The sequence below is a fragment of the Garra rufa genome, chromosome 23 (assembly GCF_049309525.1).
Source record: "Garra rufa chromosome 23, GarRuf1.0, whole genome shotgun sequence".
NCBI classification, from domain to species: domain Eukaryota; kingdom Metazoa; phylum Chordata; class Actinopteri; order Cypriniformes; family Cyprinidae; genus Garra; species Garra rufa.
Window position 1 is genome coordinate 6845809 of NC_133383.1, and position 20202 is coordinate 6866010.

Sequence of the window (20202 nt, forward strand, 5' to 3'; positions counted from 1 at the left end):
TGATGTGCATTATACACCTATTTCAATTGTTAAATACATGTTGTTTGTTCGCATTTAACACGCTGATTTTTCACGTGTTAAATACGTCTTGTTTACATGTGAAAAGTCAGCAAAATGTGTATAATACGCATCAAAAACACTTGGAATATCACCACTTGTCCAGTTTAAACAGGTCATTGACCCATAGATTTGAGTATTTTATGTGTTGTTGATGTGTTCAAATTCACACGTTTTTGAACCATTTGGCCTTCCATATGCACATGAGCGCCTTGCTTCTGAGACACTATGTCAGGTAAAAAAAAAATGTACACACATTCCTTTTTATAAATGTCAATTTTAAAACTGTGGACTAATCAGAAAACCCTGAAGGCGAGGCAAGTGTTGTAAGCTTTCTTTTACAGTAGCAAGTTGGCATGGCAGCTGTTTTATTTGATGCCAGTGTAGGCGCTGCACTTTTTTTTTTTTTTTACTATTCCTGAGTGCTATGTAGGCCAAATGGTTAAAAAACACGTGAAGTTTTTACACAACAACAACAACACATAAAACTCAAATTTATGGGTCAATGACCTGTTTAAACTGGACAAGTGGTGATATTTCATGTGTATGTGATGTGCATTATACACCTATTTAAATGGTTAAATCCATGTTGTTTGCGCGCATTTAACATGCTAATTTTTTTTATAATACGCATCAAAAACACTTGGAATATCACCACTTGTCCAGTTTAAACAGGTCATTGACCCATAGATTTGAGTATTATACGTGTTGTTGTTGTGCTAAAATTCACGTTTTTGAACCATTTGGCCTCCCATATGCACATGAGCGCCTTGCTTCTGAGACGCCGTGTCAAGTTAATTTTTTATTTTTTTTTACACGCAGCGCTGTTTATAAATGTCAATTATAAAACAGTGGACCAGATCAGAAAACCTTGGAGGCGGGGCAAGTGTCGTAAGGTTTTGTTTACAGTAGCAAGTTGGCATGGCAGCTGTTTTTATTTATTTATTTATTATTTATTTAAACTATTCCTGAGCACTATGTCTCACATTTTTAAACACAAAGATGCGTTCTGTGTGAACAGCCCCTAACAACCACCCGAATATTTTGGTGACCAGGTTGTCACAGAAAGCACTGGTCGTATTGTATCCAGAAGATGTATTTTTTCCACTAATTCAAAATTTTCCTTTGGTGCAGTGTTATAATATTAGGAAAGTTCTGACAGTATGAACCATCGATTTTGCAGTTAAATTTCCATTTAAATTAATGTAGCTAATCACAGTGAATCAGATCATGTGATATGACACTGAGCTCTAGTGTACATGACACTATATGCAAACTGCAGACAGTATTGTTACACATTAACTTATCATTGACGTGTACTTTGTATAAATACTAAAAAAAAGATGTCATGTGAAGTATACTACATGTTTCAAGTTGTCTCTTTTAACTTGTTTTGTATGGTATTGTAATATAGAGTAGCTACTGTACACAACAAGTGCAAACTTCTTATACTTACAAATCCAGCAATCCTCAAGTGCAGTACAATGTACCGACTGTAGCTGTATGAGTACAGTGTGCTAGTATTATTGTCATTTCTGTACATTTGTATTATTGGGGACAGCTGTTTACTGTATTTGTGTATGTGTTCATCGTTGTAACCTCTAACAGATATTCACTGCAACAGCTGGAGCTGAACTACTGCCAGGACTGCAAATCCCTTCCACCATGTATGTGGATCTAAACTACACACCAGTTTGTGTCTTAAGAACAAGTGTTGATCGCTCAGAGATTAAACTTGTTTTGGACCAAATTTGAGCAGAAACATGCAGCTGGAGTAAAAATGGGTCGTTTGACTAAATTTTATTATGTACATGAAATCTAATAAACATTATTTCATTTTGCAAGTTGCTTTTGTGCTTGATCTCAAATCTCAAAGTGAAAACTGTATTTAGATTCCAGTCCATATGGGCATATGGGCTTTTTATTTGATCCAAAAGTACAGCAAAAACTACAATTTTGAAATATTTTACTAGTTAAAACCACTGTTTTCTATTTGAATATATTTTAAAATGTAATTTATTTGTTTGATTTCAAAGCTGAATTCTTAGCATCATTACTCCAGTCACATGATCCTTCTGAAATCATTCTGATATTCTGATTTGCTACTCAAAAAAACATTTATTATTATTATTATTATTATTATTATTATTATTATTATTATTATGTTAAAAACATCTGAGCAGAATTTTTCAGGTTTGTCTGATGAACAAAGTTCAGTCGAACAGCATTTATCTAACAAATGTCTTCATCTGGAGTAATGATGCTGAAAATGTTGTGTTGACCACAGGAATAAATTACATTTTACAATATACTTTTGACTGTATATAAAGCACCAACATTGCACATAACACCAACACAGTTTAAAATAATAATAAAAAAGTCTTTATGATGGATTTGTTTCTTAAAAACAAACTGCTTTTCACTTGGACTCTCATTCTGACGGCACCCATTCACCATAGAGGACCCATTGGTGAGCAAGTATTGTAATGCTAAATCTGTTTTGATGAACAAGCAAACAAACTCATTTACATCTAGTGGGATGAGTACATATTCAGCAAGTTTTCATTTTAATTTCTGGGTGAACTATTCCTATAAAACCCCTATTATAGTGCCACCCTGTGGCCAAGTCATACATTATCTAGTGCATGTTGCATTTAAAGGAGTAGTTCACTTCCAGAACAAAAATGTACAGATAATGTACTCACCCCCTTGTCATCCAAGATGTTCATGTCTTTCTTTCTTCAGTCGTAAGGAAATTATGTTTTTTGAGGAAAACATTTCAGGATTTCTCTCCATATAATGGACTTCTATGGTGCCCCCGAGTTTGAACTTACAAAATGCAGCTTCAAATGGCTCTAAACGATCAGGGTCCTTTTACCTCAAATGCTCGTCTTGTCTAGCTCTGTCTGTACTCTGTCTCTACTCTTCCTCGGCTGGGATCGTTCAGAGCCCTGCATTTAAACTGCATTTTAGAAGTTCAAACTTTGGGGCACCATAGAAGTCCATTATATGGAGAGAAATCCTGAAATGTTTTCCTCAAAAAACATAATTTCTTTACGACTGAAGAAAGAAAGACATGAACATCTTGGATGACAAGGGGGCGAGTACATTATCTGTAAATTTTTGTTCTAAAAGTGAACTACTCCTTTAACATACCTTGCAAATGTCTTGAATTTAATGATAAAGTATTCCCAATGTAAATGACAGACTGATCAAATATAAACACTGTCCTCACTTTACCTATGAAGTTTGACTCTATAAGCCTACTTTGTAGTGGAGAATTTTGAAGTCATGTCGTCTGAATGTTGCACTGTGGTGTCATTTAACCTTTGCTAAAGTACTGTTTGTGAGAAAACAGAGTTGAATGTTCACACTGAACCACTGAATGTTTAGGGCTGTTTGCTTGTGAATAAGAAAGTTGGTGATAGAACATATGAACTAGGAATCAATCATTTGTTATCTGAAAATGTTGTTAAAATAGAACTTACAATCACCTAATTAACTAATTTCAGCAAATATGTAGTTAAAAAGCAAAAAAATGTTGAAACAAACATTTCTACGGTCACATTCGGCATACTATGTTCAACATACGATGTATGGTTTGTTAGAATAGGACAATATTTGTCTGAGATGCAACTATTTGAAAATTGCAATCTGAGGGTGCAAAAAAAAAATCTAAATATTGAGAAAATCGCCTTTAAAGTTGTCCCAATAAAGTTCTTAGCAATGCATAATCAAAAATTATTAATATATTTACAGTATAGGAAATTTACAAAATATCTTCAACGAACATATCCTAATGATATTTGGGCATAAAAGAAAAATCAATAATTTCAACCCATAAAATATATTTTTAGCTAGTGCTACAAATATACTCATGCTACTCAAGACTGGTTTTGTGGTCCAGGGTCACATATTATGATCTGGGGTACACCAAGGTTGATCCAAGTTTTTTTTTTTTCCTAATCTCATCACAAGAAAAATGTGAACAAAATAGAAAACCAGCAATAGTTTGAATTTTCTATATGCAAATAACTTTTTATAATTCTGTCATAAGGTAATACAATAAGCAGGAATGCTATCTTATAATAAATATGAAATGAATCTTCAGAGAATTCACTCTGGTGTCTAATGTCAGATTATTAGCAGGGTGTGAACAAATAATTTGCCGAGTCAGCATGACCAGCGCCCAGGATACAAAGACTGTAAAGTCACCGGCCCCAAATTGGTCTGTAATCAGGTCAGATTTTTGTCTAAACATGCCTTTTAAAATCTCCTTCATTTTCTCTGAGACTAACATGGCAAAGAAATTCAGATAACCTAGAAACATAATTTGTCTATCTCTTTTTCTTTTCAATGAAATGTATCATTATGTATTGTCTAATAAAAACATAAAAAAAGAAAAACAGAAAAGAGAAAATATTTTGCTTATTTAAATGGAGGACAAAATTAGTAGTCTTTTTCAAATTAAACAAAATGAGGATTTTTGCTTTTTATTAATATTAGATTTTAATAGCTATTCACGCTAAACTTTTTAGAGGTCACAAGCATTTTCTGTTATACAGTAGATATACTATTTATACATATGTGACCCTGGACCACAAAACCAGTCTTAAGTAGCATGGGTATATTTGTAGCAATAGCCAAAAATACATTGCATCATTAAGTAAAGATCATGTTCCATGATATTTAGTACATTTCCTACCATAAATATATCAAAACTTAATTTTTGATTAGTAATATGCATTGCTAAGAACTAAGTTTGGAGAACTTTAACGGCGATTTTCTCAATATTTTGATTGTTTTAGTTAATTAGTTGTATCTCAGCCAAATATTGCCCTATGCTAACAAACCATACATCAATGGAAAACTTATTTTCAAAAAAAAAAAAAATGTATATTTATACTAATTATACCAGACCATGTTATATTAATATATAATTATACGTGGGTTTTTTTATAATAGTTGATGAGCATGAGAAGTTTTCAACGGAGTGAATCACTGAATAATTAGTGAATCGTCTGATATTTACGCTCCGCCTCCTGAACTACAGGCGGGGTTTATTGTTTTCTCGTGCATGTGGATATTTATGTCTGTCTGCGGTCCGTTACATTGTTTGATCTCCGTGATCCGCTCGGGACTTTATTTCATTCATATTTACAGGCTCTCAATACTGTAGATGTAACTAAACAGCCGGTGATTCATTGGAGTCGTTTGACGCTCGATTCGTGAGAATCAACAAATCCGAGTATGAAGAATAAACACTGAAGTAAAGACACTCAGGGGGGGAGCCTGTTTATAATGGTGAGATTTCCTTTAAAATTAACATTTAATATCATTGTAAATGTATTAATGTGTTTTCTTTATCGTTCAGATTAATCCAAATGCCCATTACGTATTTGTATTTATTTTATTTAACGTGTTTGAAAAAAAAAATAAAAAAAAAATCTGCCCCAAAAAAGATTCTCAATGCTTTTCCTTAGGTTTTCTAGCCATAAAATAATCTAAATATTACCCTGTGGCTCGGGATGTTATGAAACTGGTTATGTCATACAAATAATCACCTAGTTTGCCATAAATAACATTTCAATTGTTTTGACTTCTTTCAGGGCTTCTTTCTTCATCTTCAGGAAATGATTCATATTTAAAACACCATGCCTCCAGTGACCTCTCAGGAACTCCCTCTCAACATCTATGTGGTCATCTTTGGCACTGGGATCTTTGTCTTTGTTTTAAGCCTGATATTCTGCTGCTTTTTTATAAGGTAAGTGTGACTGTAACATGTGACTATATCCTTAATAGTTCACCAGAACAGCCAGTTTGGACGAAGCTGATCCTTGGTGACATTTCTAAAACGGTCCTTTGTGACTGGACTTCATCAGTATTGTCCTGTAAATAACGCCTGTGACAAACTGACAGCCGCGGAGCAGAAAGGACTTCCTCTGGCCTCACGCGCTTCCGAACACGAACAATTCAGGACTAGATTGTATCTCTGTGCTTTTTGTTCACGATGCTATTTTTGACCAAAGGCCTTTGGATAATATCATGTCAAACACTGAGAACTACAAACCCTCCCATGCCAAATTACTGTCGTTTATAAACCTCCACAGCACAATCTTTGCCTTTACTGCCATACTGAACAAATATATTCAGTATTCTATACATTTTTTAGTAACTGTGCAGTTAAATCTCATATGTGACCCTGGACCACAAAACCAGTCTTAAGTCGCTGGGGTATATTTGTAGCAATAGCCAAAAATACATTGTATGGGTCAAAATTATTGATTTTTCTTTTATGCCAAAAATCATTAGGAAATTAAGTAAAGATCATGTTCCATGAAGATTTTTTGAAAAATTCCTACTGTAAACATATCAAAATGTAATTTTTGATTAGTAATATGCATTGTTAAGAACCTAATTTGGACAACTTTAAAGGTGATTTTCTCAGTATTTTGATTTTTTTGCACCCTCAGATTCCTGATTTTCAAATAGATGTATCTCGGCCAAATATTGTCCTGTCCTAACAAACCATACATCAATAGAAAGCTTATTTATTGAGCTTTCATATGATGTATACATCTCAGTTTTGTAAAATTTAACCTTATGACTGGTTTTGTGGTCCAGGGTCACATATTGTATTTACAGAAAGTTTTGAAATATTTGTCCTCTCCCCAAATTTGTCACCACTGAAACAGTATATAATTTAATGGAAGTTATTTTGACCTAATCTACATTGTAAATATATATTTTTTGCTATTTTATAATTTTTTTTTCAGAGACACATCGATAACACTAACAGTTAATTTTTTAACAGTGCAGTTTATGGGATTTGTTGTATTTTCAATCCATTTTTTCTTTGTAAAAGGCAAAACATTGATCATACTGGTTTCAAAGTTAAGGATTCATTAGTTTGAATTAGGGCTGGGACACGATTAATCGCGATTAATCGCATCCAAAATAAAAGTTTATGTTAACATACTAAATGTGTGTTTACTGTGTATATTTATTATGTATATATAAATACACACACATACATGTAAAGCCTTTAAAAAATACTTATATGTGTGGATAGTTATATTTGTATTTAATTTAGATTATATATAGAATTATAAATATTTTATTTATTTTAATTAAATTTTTATTTTCAGTTTTCTTTAATATACATGTTTGTGTTTGTATTTATACATACATTATATATATATACACACAGTAAACACACATTTAGTATGTTAACATAAACTTTTATTTTGGATGCGATTAATCGCGATAAATCGTGTCCCAGCCCTAGTTTGAATATACACAGAACCAAAAACTATCAAAACATCTTAGTTGATCATTCAGTATAGGCTACTTTATTTTTGACAAAACATCCCATGTTTCGGTAGTGACTGTACATTTTCGGTAGTGACAGTAATGCTTTACCGTCACACTTACAGAATTGTAACCTGCATATTACTAAAACACAAAAAATTTGTATGACTGTATTAAAATTGTGTTTATTTTGCCCAAATATGAGCATAATGTGTTCCCTTTTGTCAATACCAAAACGATAACAGTTTCATTTTTAACAGTGTAGTTTATTGGATGTGTTGTATTTTGAATCCAATTTTTCTTTGTAAAAGGCAAAAAGTTGATTTTACTGGTTTCAAAATTAAGGATTCATAAGTTTGAATATACACTGAACCAAAAACGATCTTAATTGATGATTCAGTATACTTTATTTTTGGCAAATCATCCCATGTTTCCCATATACAGAATTGTAACTTGCATACTAAAAAATACTAAAATACAAAAAAAATTGTATAACTGTACTAAAACTGCTTACTTTTCCCAAATATGAGCATTATGTGTTCCCTTTTGTCGATACCGAAATGATGGCATTTCAGTCGTGGCAATTTTCAATGGCAATGTCACTACTTGAAACACCTCCAAACGTTTTGGTAGTGACAACTTTAGATACTTTTCAACCTAGCTCAAAGATGCTAATCAGCACATGGTTAGCTAGCACAGTTGCACACAGATAAAAACAAAGCGTTATGGAATAACTTCCAGAAAAGTGCTTAATTGCAGAAAAATGCTGTTCGGTAGTGACATTCCATAAAGTTGCACAGATTTTCACAGTTTTGAACACATTTACCTTAAAATTATGAGGCCTGAGTGTGATCATATGGAGTCAATGGAATTAAAACATACACGGTTTCGGTAGTGACATGAACTTTTTTTTTTCATATGCGTTTCATAATTTACAAAGAAAATATGAAATATATATTTTTTTACTTTTTAAAAGAATCAAATAGATACTTTTAAAAACAACAGTGGAAAAAATAAAAAAAAGTATTTCAATATCATTTAACAAGTTGAAATTTAGGGGTTAGGGTTCGGTACAGCCATATCTCAAATGATAATACCTAATAACTGATGATTTTATATATATTAAGCTTACTGATATTTTAAATATTATTGTAGCTTTCAAAAGATAATAAAAGGATCTTAGTAAAGAATGAACATCTAAGATTTGAATTCCTAAATGCTTTTTAAATGTGTTTTTGGTTGAGGGACAGCAGTTTGGACAATTCTGTAGAATGACCCATATGTATATCTAATAATATCTTTTTATTTCAATAAAATCAACCCTTGTTAATGAACTGCATGGCTTGTTTTCCTTTTCAGTAAATTGAGACACCAAGCTCGCAATGTGAGAGCTGGATACAAGATGGTAAGTGTATGATGTGAAATTCTTAAATAAATTATATGATCGAGACGTATGCAACACTTACATCACACTTAAAGAGGCAGCAGGACTTTTTCTCTTCATTAATGTCACTTTTCTTCATGTTTGAAGTCTCCGTTTTTTGTATTAGGTGATTTTAGTTGATGTATGAAGTCAGTTCTCCTCAAGTTTGCACAGGTGACCTATTAGAGGAACCACAGGTGTAGAAAATCACATTAACTACTAACCTCAAATACATTACATTTTGACGTATCTTATCTTTGATAAAGTGTGCTTGTGCTGTTTCAAAACGTCACTTGCTGTGATTTTTTATTTTTTATTTATAGCATCAGAGTAACAAACAGACTCAATTATGCAAAATTCAAATAGGCTATGTGACCTTGGACCACAAAGCTAGTCTTAAGCAGCACGGGTATATTTATAGCAATAGCCAAAAAATACAGTGTGTGGGTCAAAATAATTTCTTCCATGAAGATGTTTTGTAAATTTCCTATCATAAATATATCAAAACTTAATTTTTGATTAGTAATATGCATTTTAAAGGCAATTTTCTCAATATTTAGATTCTTTTCCACCCTCAGATTCTAGATTTTCAAATATTGTTCTATTCTAACAAACCATACATTGATGGAAAGCTTATTTATTCAGCTTTCAGATGATGTATAAATCTCCATTTCATAAAACTGACACTTATGACTGGTTTTGTGGTCCAGGGTCATATATGAGATTAAATTTCAGCTATAAAGCAGCTCTACAGAAGATAACAGTGCCGTTATTCAGCTCCAGTCAGTCAAAAATAGAAGGACTATATAAGAACTATATAGAACACCTACCATAATTAAAGGAGTAGTTCACTTTCAGATAAAAAATGTACAGATAATGTACTCACCCCCTTGTCGTCCAAGATGTTGATGTCTTTCTTTCTTCAGTCGAAAGGAATTTATGTTTTTGAGGAAAACATTTCAGGGTTTCTCTCCATATAATGGACTTCTATGGTGCCCCCGAGTTTGAACTTTTAAAATGCAGCTTCAAAGAGCTCTAAACGATCCCAGCCGAGGAAAGAAGGGTCTTATCTAGCAAAACAATCGGTTATTTTCTAAAAAAAAAAAAAAAAACTCAAATGCTCATCTTATCTAGCCCCATGTGTATTCTGTGTAGAGATTAAAAAGTATATCAACTGTAAATGTTTTTAGAAAATAACCAAACATTTCGCTAGATAAGACCCTTCTTCCTCGGCTGGGATCATTTAGAGCACTTTGAAGCTGCATTTAAACTGCAGTTTGGAAGTTCAAACTCACGGGCACCATAGAAGTCCATTATATGGAGAGAAATCCTGAAATGTTTTTCTCAAAAAAACATCATCTTTACGACTGAAGGAAGAAAGACATGAACATCTTGGATGACAAGGGGTGAGTACATTATCTGTACATCTGAAAGTGAGCTACTCCTTTAAAGGGACTTTGAGTCAGTTCAGTATTAGTTCAAACAATATATAAACTTCAATTATAAACCATATTTATTTCTGATATAAACAGCTCTACAAAAGGCAACAATGTCGTTCTTCAGCTTGAGTCACTTCAGTGTTCAAAGTATCGATTAAATGTGTCTAAAAAGTGTCTAAATAATTTTTGCTGCCGCTATAACTTACTTTGAAGCAAAAAATAAGCGAGTGTTTTACATTACAGGTTGTATTTCAAGATGAATCAACACGGTTACATACACATGGGGTAAAAGTTTTTGTCTAAAAAGTTACCAAAAGTGATTTGACTACTCTACAACGTCCTGATTTTCCCTCATGCATGTCGTTTTTTCTTAGTTAACATGTGCCGTCTGTTTGGAGGACTTCAGGACTAAAGATGAGCTTGGAGTGTTACCATGCCAACACGCCTTTCACAAGAGGTAAATCCCTCCAGTGCCTTTTATTATGCTAATGCTATCAAATAAAAGGGGCCCCTTGGAACGAACCCAACACGGACTGTGTGCCTCGCAGCTGTAAAACCCATTCACACCATTAACTAGAACTATAAAGATAACGATAGTTATTTTAGCGTCCACACCAAAGCACGAGAACGATCTGTATTCTGATTGGATGTCAATGTTTTTACAGAAAAGTCATTCTGGCTGTGATTCCAAAGATATCGTTTCTCTGTTGTTCACGGTGATCATACGACCTCTTTTTCCTGGACATATCTTAGGGTGCTTTCGCACCTGCCTTATTTAGTTCGGTTGAATCGCACTAGAGTTCGTTTTCCCTGTTGGTGCGGTTCGTTTGGGCAGGTGTGAATATAGCAATCGCACTCGAGTGCGCACCAAAAGCGGACCAAAGAAGCGTACCGAGACCTGCCTGAAGAGGTGGTCTCGGTACGCTTTCAAACGAACACTGGAGCGGTTCGTTTATGGTGAGAACATGAACCGAACTTGAACAGACCCAACCGCAAAAAGTACTGCACCTTTTTGGACTAATCCAGCTGCCGTAGTCTGCTACGCTGTTCATTATGGGATGAGGACAAGTATTTGTTGACAGTTAGCGCTTTAGCAACATAGCCCCTTGACAGCTCGCGGACAAACTTGGAGTTGTGAGGAGGTGCGGAGCCTCATAAATTTGGTCTGATGATCATATAGGTCCCAACTTTCAAAAACTCACAAGAACATCACAATCTTTCTCATTGTTTAAGGTGCCGTTAACATGTCGCGCCTAAAAACGCGTGGAAAGCTTGCGCTCCAGTGGCGTCTGCCGTTGCTAAGCAACCATGACCTGCGCTCTCCATAAATACGCTAAGTTTCAGCAAAGGATAAATGGATTTTTCAGCATTAAAAATCGCTTGCAGTAGCTCTGCTATTATATTTATTAAAAAATGTTTATTCCTGTATAAGTTAGTTCCTCCAACTTGCCAGTTCTTTCAATGTTATTAAGGGAAAGGATGAAGCTGATTGGTTGGTTCATGTCACATGACCTGCGGTGTGCTTGCAGCATCCTGAAAAGTTGAGATGCTTTTACCTCGATGCGGCGCGTTCGCGAATTGAAAAAACGTGCCTAATAGTTTAGAAAATACATTCAATACTCTGATCTATATAATTCTCTATTATAGATCAGTGGTTCAATGACACGATCTGGCCAACGAGTGATGTGGATGTTGTCACATGACTGCATTTTGGTTCGTTTCAACTGGTTCGGACCAGAGCAATCAGTGTGGTGTGAAAAGGACCCAAAACGGCAGAAAAATGCTACAATGTATCATTTGTTGCCCTTGGTCCGGACCAAATGAACCGAACCACAGATGTGAAAGCACCCTTAAGATAAGATTAATAAATTACCTAAATTGTCCGAGTTTTAATTATTGCTGAAGGTAATGACTGAAAAGTAGTTTGACCAATAGCGTTCAGGCATTGTACACAATCGACCAATCGTGGCGTGGGAGAAGGCGGGATCTACAGAGAACTTAAAGCAGTGGTTCCCAACCTGTGGGCCGCAGCCCACCAGGGGGCCCCAGTGATCCTCCAGGTGGGCGGCGAGATATCTTAAAATTAATTTAAATATCTATATTTATATATTTTTTTATTATATTATAGCTAAATAAAAAAAACGATCAAAGGCCTCTCTCGTGTTCTGTGATTGATTGCTTCGGACTCGACGCACTGTTAAACACAGACCGAATGGCGGCTCAAAACTTCCAACCGCTGCACACTACATCTCGGCTACATGCATGAAGCAAACTGTCGCGGTAGAGTAAAGGTAAAGACGATTCAAGTAAAAATAACGAACTTGAGCGTGCCTATGTATAACACTCTTGTAAGAGTCTTACATTATAGGCACGCATAAATCCGCTAATGATTCACAAACTATGTGCGCCCTCTGAACTCTGATCCCTATTGTATTTTTGCGTGAAATTTAAACACATTTGCCTAAATTAATGTCCTGTGAGTGTTTTATAATGCATACTCACCAAACAGAGGAGGATCTGGTGAGGTTCGGTGATTATGAGCATCAGACGTGCTCTGACGGAGTTCACTGATCTTTGCCGATCCACTTTCATATTGATGTGTTTCAAAGATTTGGAATATATTTGCTTTTTTTTAATTTATATGTTTATTTTTTAATGGATTCCAGAATCGATTCCTCACTGTTGTTCCCGATTCTTTTCCGATTCTTGTTTTTAAGATCGGAGGAAGCTAATTTTGCAATGAATGCAGGATGTAAAGGTCGTAGAAAGTTGCCTTCTCAAAATATGAAGCTTCATTTCTATATATATATAAAAAAATTGGATTTTTCTGTAGCTCTGACTGATTTTAAATTGTAATTTTATTTGCATTGCCCATAAAATTAGACATAACCCACAGCTCAGCAGTGGACATGCATTTATTGCATGAATAAAATAAGACATGAAATGTCTAAAATGACACAATTAGCTAACTATACACTGAAACAAAATAAACAGAACTTTAACAACAACACTGGTATAAGAGCTCGTGGCATAGCTGTCAATCAGATGCGCTCTCTGCGTTTTCTTCTCATGATCTATTCTGTCGTGCAGCGCTCAAAATTGTGGACAACATGAGCCAGTTCCCCCATAAAAAACTTTGTTCAAAAACTTTGAACTGGTTCATTTAAATAATCTCTCCGAACGATTTTTTTCGTGAGCAAGAGGCAAATTGCATGCATCCTTAAATCCAGACGAGTTTAGAAATGACTCGTTTTCATTGGTGACCGAGATATGCAGCCTTAATGGAATGCAGCCTTCCTTTCAGAGGCACCTATTTATAAGTTTTGCTGAACTGAAAACGGCTCTGAATGAGGAGTTGATTCCTCTTAATGGGATCGATTCCCAGCCCTATGTGAAATTACCACATCAAACCAGACGTGCTAACATGGATGCAGCTATGAAGCCGCCAGGTTTGCTTCAGGGCAGGGGCGTTGCTAGACCCTTTTTACTGGGGCATAGTTGAGTTATAATTTACTTTGATAATCCCGAAATAAAGACATTAAACTATATGCAACAACTGAATTGACGCTTCTAAAAGCCTCTCCTCTTTAACCGAAGACTATGCACACAGATCTCCATGGCATGCCCGTGCGCGTCTTTGTATTTAACTGCAACGCGCACTCGCGCAGCCTTTTACGCAGAAGTACATGCGGTGTAGGAACAGTTGGTTACACAAGTTTGTATAGTTAATTGTGTTGTAAATGCAATTGTCAGGCAGTTTGTAATGCATTTTGGAAACAGGAGATGAGCGCCTGATCTAATGCACCACCTGGCCGTTCTCAAAGACTTACTTTTAGTCATTATTTGGGTAGCACACATATTCTGAATGCCTTCGGCAGAATTCAAATTAGCCATTTTAATCTAGATTAATTCCAATACATAACATACATGCATACATATACATATATGTATAGTTTCCAGTGACTGTAAGGGGAGCGCCTATTGCGCACTTTCTAGACAATAATTCATTCAGAATTTGAATACATTTACGCATTCACTCTCTGATAACCCAATATCGCCATTGAGTTGCATATACTACATCAGTTTACTAGGTAAAGGTGAAGCGAAATATGTCTGTACAGCCACACTGCACCTGTCGACACTCGCACGTGTGTAAACAGATAACTTACAAATAGCATTATTTCTTTCACCATGCAGCAAACGTAAAAAAAATATATATATTAAACCGTTTAACTGATAGTAATAATCGGTTAAAATTCTTACTGTCGGTTAACGGTTAAACGGTCAATGTGAGCATCCCTACTTCTGGTCATTTCTGCGTTTAAGAAAAAGGCAGATAGTTATCCTCCTCGGTGTGAACAGGCCAGCATAACTTTTGAGAACCATTTCTGATGTTTTGTCTTACCAGGTGTCTGGTGAAGTGGCTGGAAGTGAGATGTTCGTGTCCTATGTGCAACAACCCCATCAGTGCCACTTTGGAAGAAACGCACAGCTCTGGAAACCTGCTGGATGAACTGCTGTAAACCTCCTTTTCTGCCAAACTCTAACCTCATTAAAGATACTTCTAATTAAGCTCTCTGACACAAGAGGTATTGTACATAGTCATCGCTGAAAGTTCAAACAAAAAGCCTTTATTTAAAAGCACTGCTGTTGTAAAACATAATTTGTAATGTTTTTATATGTCTGGTTTAAAATGTTTGCATAATGTTTACATACAATATCGTGGGTTTCATTTTTTGGTGTCCTGTGTTAGTATGCGAGATATTTGAAAGTATTCACTTTAATGAATTTAAGTAATTTAAACTTAGTGGGACAGAAATATGACTTCACTTGCAAACATTCCCAGTAAGAGTTTTCTAATGTTTTAAAAGAAGGCTTTTCTGCTCACCAAGACTACATTTATTTGATCTAAAGTACAGCAAAAACAGTAAAAGTTTTTACTGTTTAAAATAACTGTTTTCTATTTGAATTTATTATAAAAGCTGAATTTTAGCATCATTACTCCAGTCACATGATCCTTCAAAAATTATTTTATTTTGATTTGCTGCTCAAAATATTTGTTAAAAACAGCTAAATAGAATTTGTCAGGTTTTTCTGATGAAATAAAAAGTTCAAAAGAACAGCATTTATCTGAAATAGAAATCTTTTGTAACATTATAAATGTCTTTATCATCACTTATCAATTCAAAGCATCCTTGCTAAATAAAAGTATTAATTTCTGTAGTGTGTAATGTTACAAAAGCCTTTTATTGCAGAGAAATGCTGATCTTTGGATCATGTACTCAACTTTTAAATAAGAACTTTTATTGGAAATTAGAATGATTTCTGAAGGATCATGTGACACTGAAGACTGGAGTAATGATGCTGAAAATGTAGCTTTGATCACAGGAATAAATTACATTTTGAAATATAAAAAAAAAAAAAAAGTTATTTTAAATTAAACAAACTTCACATTTTACTGTTTTTGCTGTACTTCAAATCAAATAAATGCAGGCTTGGTGAGCAGAGGAGACTTCTTTAAAGGACTGGTAGTGTATTAACATTTTACAGACGTAATTTTTTTTTACTTGAACCACCATTAATTGTTATATTTATTAAATATAGTTTTTCTATTTGGTTTATTTTTTTTTAGTTTAGTAGTTTTAGTCTTAAATTTGCCTTGGCAACTAGCTAGAATAAAAAGCTAGGTATTGTTATTTTAAATAAATGTTGAATGGATTTATTTTTAGTGAACCCTGTTAAGAACCAGTGCACTAATAAAGTGGTAGAGTGCGCCACCTGCTGGCCAATAGAAAGAACTGCAGCAGAACGCTGCCATTTTAGAACCAAAACACTTTAATAGGCTCCTTTTATAATATAGAAGACTTTCTATATTACAACAGCATATCAGCCCATGATAAATGAAGTGCTCTTAAATTTCTTTAAAAATTGAGCTGAGCCGTTTCCATTCCAAGAAATACAAATACGAAAACCTGTTGAAAGGAATCTTGATCCATCTTTAATCCATGTTTAACAAATTGTGTCCTGGGGACCATCAGAATACATAAAACAGGACCATAACACATGGAATAAGCATCTCATTTAGGAATGGCAAAAAAGAAAAAGAAAAAAATCTATATAGTAAGGAATGTGCATGGCTGGAATGGGAAAGGGGAGTGAGAAACAATTAAAGTTGGCCACAATCAGCAATCACAACCTTGGCAGAGCATTTCCCGCTGCTACTTCCTTTTTTCTCCATGGTAGACACCACATCCAATCCCTCTACCACCTTCCCAAACACAACGTGTTTGCCATCAAGCCTGGAAAAAAAAAAAATTGCTTTAACACTCTAAACATGTTTATACTCTAAAGAAACTTTAGTAAAAAAAAAAAAAGTTCTGAGAATGTTTTAGAATATTTTAAAGAGTGCATGCAAATATTGGGTTTCAAAAAAAGCCGTTTACCAATTAGTATCAGCAGTGCAGATGAAGAACTGAGAGCCGTTGGTGTTCGGTCCAGCGTTGGCCATGGACAGGGTTCCCATCCCTCCGTGCTTCAGGGTGAAGTTCTCATCCGCAAACTTGTTGCCGTAGATGGACTTTCCACCAGTTCCGTTGTGGTTGGTGAAGTCGCCACCCTACATCACGAGAGCATGACATCAGTGTTAGCCGAAAACATTGCGTCCCGACGACAGGATGGGGTTCGGACCTTACCTGGCACATGAACTTGGGAATGATGCGATGAAAGCCAGAGCCCTTGTAGCCAAAACCCTTCTCTCCAGTGCACAAAGCACGGAAATTCTCTGTTTAGATATGGAGACATTGATGCATGAGAAGACAGTGAACACATTTATTCAGAAGAAACATTTAACGTTGATAAAGACACTTACCGGCAGTCTTGGGTACAACATCAGCTCTCAGCTGGGAGGGGAAAAACAAGACATTGAAATTAAGCTGATGTCCAAACTTACATCAATGGAGTTTAAGATATTTTAAAAATGTCTAATTTTTTCCCCCTCTGCATCTTACTGGTATATTTGTGTTCTACGCTACCAGGCAAAGAGGTCTCTTCTGCTCACCGAGCCTGTATTTGTTTGATCCAAGTACAGCAGAAACTGTAAAATATTTTCACCATTTAAAATAACCGCTTTCTATTTGAATACATTTTAAAATGTAATTTCTGTGATCAAAGCTACATTTTCAGCAGCATCACTTCAGTCTTCAGTGTCACATGATCCCTTCCAATATGCTGATTTGCTGTTCAAGAAACATTTTATCATTATCATCATCAATATTTAAAACAGTTGAGTACTTTTTAGAAAGGAATTATAGAAACCAATACTTCTATTTAGCAAGAATGCTTTTAATTGAGACTAAAGTGGTGATAAAGACATTTATAATGTTACAAATATTTCTTTTTCAGATAAATGCTGTTCTTCTGAACTTTCTATTCAGCAAAGAAACCTGGAAAACATTCTACTCAAGTTTTTTTTCTTGAACAAATCAGAATATTAGAATTTCTAAAACATCAGTAATGATTCAGCTTTGAAATCAGAAATGAATTACATTTGAAAAATATAATCAAATAGAAAGCAGTTATTTTAAATAGCAAAAAATATTTCACAATATCACAGCTTTTGCTGTACTTTGGATATAATAAACGCAGGCTCGTTGAACAAAATAAAACGTTTTGACTGGTAATGTATATGCATCTTGATAAGGCTTTGCGGTAATTTCCTTTATTGTTTCCTGTTAAAGTATAAAGGTAGTGACTTTTTTCCGTTTTAAAATGAGGAAAGACTTTAAAAATCGAAACAGGTTAATGACTTCCGCGTTTTTCTGCAAACGTCCACATGCGTGAAAGCGCGAAAGTTGACATTTGTCTACCAACATTTCTGCAGCATCTATTCAAAATGTAACGCCAGTCGCTTATTAACTTGATTATTATTAGAGAAAAGGTCAAATATGACAGCGCTGAGATGCAAAAGATCAAGTTTAGTCGGCTAAACTCCACTATTCACCCCTCCCTTTTCAAAATGGCATCTTTGGTTATGAAAAAATGATGGTGAAAATGGCGTCCGTATTAAAAAAAAAAAAAACGTGTGCAGCGATACACACGCGCAGCCTGCGTCTGTAATGACTGAAAACTCCGCCATGTGCGCTTTACTGTCAGTCTCCTGTCAATGACTGCACATCAACTCAAAAGTCTCAGAACGTCAGCGTTCCATGTCAATCACAACCGGCAACATTTTAGCGTCCGATAATGTACGGCAAAATGCAACATTGTTGCAGCTCGATTCGAGAAGCCAAACCGCCCGCCCGCCCTTTTCAAAACAGTGTTACTGAAACTCTCACATCACGATATGCTTTTTAATGGATTATAATATAACAAAACGTTAGGTTTAATAAAAACCATGTGATGCAAAGGCAAACGCCGATCAGTCATTTCGAGTGCCCTACCTCCATTACAATCCTCCCTGCATTCTTCCCATCGATGGTGATGTCAAAAAAAACTCTGGGATTGGACATGATGGCAAAGAAAATTCAATCTGTTTTAGTAGCCTGGTCGCCGAATGAATCCTACAAAATGCCGCAGCTTATCGGGAAGTAGGATGTATGCGAAAACGGGATATATACAAGCAGCCAGCAGCCTCTTTTTCAATTGGAACCTATGAAGCCGTGGAACCGCTGAGTGACGGGCGCGTCGTCCAATCAGAGGCGGCGCAGGTGAATATATTACCGCAAGGCACGAACGCAGAGTTCAGAGGGAGGGCGTTTGATTGACATCGCCATTGGCCCGTTGGAGTAGGTAGAAATGACGCCAGCGCGTTGCATCCAATGAGGGACGAGGGATTGGTGTGGGCGTGTACCAGTGGACTGTCATGGCGTGAGGGCGGTGGCCAACGGATGAATTCGCCATTACGGCGCAAATTTTTTATCACGGATAGTGAGTGTTGAAAGAATTAAATCGATGTCCTCCTACGTTTTCTAAACGATTACGCCCTGATTCGCATTTAACACTAGATTTACTAAACCTGTGCAAATTTGCGTAAAATCCTTGGACCTAACACCTACAAGCACCCTGCTGAGATTTCCACAGGCCTTTTGTCCTCCTGCTTTTGTTGTGCAAATACACCCATTACCTGTGAGGCCTGGCACATTTGCATTTTTTTACTCAGAGTAACTCAGATCCAAGGCAGGCCAAACCTCTGTGTCTAACAAACCTTTAGAATTGCCTGACATATTTATACAAAAGACACACATTCACAATATATGGATACACAAGTCTGTTTTATTTTTATACATATGTACATACTTTTTTTTTATACATACATATTTATTTTATATAAGTGTTTCAAACTTTGCAGAGTTTGCAGACCCAGTGTCCATTGTCCCTGCATTTGGCACAGGTGAATTTTTTACATGTTGCACAGGAATACCTGCTGCGATTCCTGTTGCAGCTCTCTTGCACCTGGCACTGTGTTGTCTGTACAGTCCCTGGCACAGCAGCTTCAGCAGCCTGCCTCTGTGCCAATATTTCCTTCTGTTGCATGAATCGGCAACGAAGTTCCTTTGCTAGAAGACTCAGAAACAATCTTCTTTTGCCTGTCCACCCAGTACATGCCTTGTACAAAATGTAGGCATTCACCGCCGCTAGGTCCAGCATATTGTAAAAAACTGCTACTGGCCACCTGCGTGTTGCTGCTCTTACCGAATACATCCGTGCCATTTGGTCCAACACGTCTACACCACACTGTAAAAGTAGAGAGAGAGAGAGAGAGTCATGAGTATATGTGCTTTTTTCTATAGGTCTGTATAGTACACATCAGAAAACATTGTAGTACTGGTGTAAAATTATACACAAATTCACATACCTTCATGTGGTTATAGTCTGTTATCGTGTTGGGTTTCCTCTTTCTGCCATCACCGATCGTCACGTTTTGGTGCATGGAACTTAGAACACACACAGTCTTCTTTTTTTTAGGGGCATAAA

General features: G+C 35.6%; 2 protein-coding genes across 2 annotated transcripts; one reads left to right on the plus strand and one right to left on the minus strand.

The window, feature by feature from the left end:
* The first annotated feature begins 5148 nt into the window (after positions 1-5148).
* On the plus strand, positions 5149-16050 carry LOC141299082 (RING finger protein 122). Its single transcript, XM_073829364.1, has 6 exons — positions 5149-5361; positions 5667-5821; positions 8728-8773; positions 10474-10515; positions 10605-10687; positions 14639-16050. Exons 2-6 carry the CDS (start codon positions 5712-5714, stop codon positions 14751-14753), a joined length of 396 nt encoding a protein of 131 aa, XP_073685465.1. The 5' UTR covers positions 5149-5361; positions 5667-5711; the 3' UTR covers positions 14754-16050.
* Positions 16051-16205: 155 nt separating this feature from the next.
* ppiab (peptidylprolyl isomerase Ab (cyclophilin A)) lies at positions 16206-18834 on the minus strand. The gene is made up of 5 exons (XM_073829363.1): positions 18669-18834; positions 17099-17129; positions 16923-17011; positions 16674-16846; positions 16206-16529 (listed from the first exon to the last, which is right to left on the minus strand). Exons 1-5 carry the CDS (start codon positions 18735-18737, stop codon positions 16397-16399), a joined length of 495 nt encoding a protein of 164 aa, XP_073685464.1. The 5' UTR covers positions 18738-18834; the 3' UTR covers positions 16206-16396.
* Between the last annotated feature and the right edge of the window lie 1368 nt (positions 18835-20202).

Bases quoted from the DNA above. Each gene is read 5' to 3' on its own strand.
- LOC141299082 (XM_073829364.1), top strand. From the start codon at position 5,712: ATGCCTCCAGTGACCTCTCAGGAACTCCCTCTCAACATCTATGTGGTC. The intron at 8,774-10,473 runs GTAAGTGTATGA...TTTACATTACAG, and splicing joins TGAGAGCTGGATACAAGATG to GTTGTATTTCAAGATGAATC. The intron at 10,516-10,604 runs GTAAAAGTTTTT...GTTTTTTCTTAG, and splicing joins CACGGTTACATACACATGGG to TTAACATGTGCCGTCTGTTT.
- ppiab (XM_073829363.1), bottom strand. From the start codon at position 18,737: ATGTCCAATCCCAGAGTTTTTTTTGACATCACCATCGATGGGAAGAAT. The intron at 17,130-18,668 runs GTAGGGCACTCG...TTCCCCTCCCAG, and splicing joins CAGGGAGGATTGTAATGGAG to CTGAGAGCTGATGTTGTACC. The intron at 17,012-17,098 runs GTAAGTGTCTTT...ATATCTAAACAG, and splicing joins TGTTGTACCCAAGACTGCCG to AGAATTTCCGTGCTTTGTGC.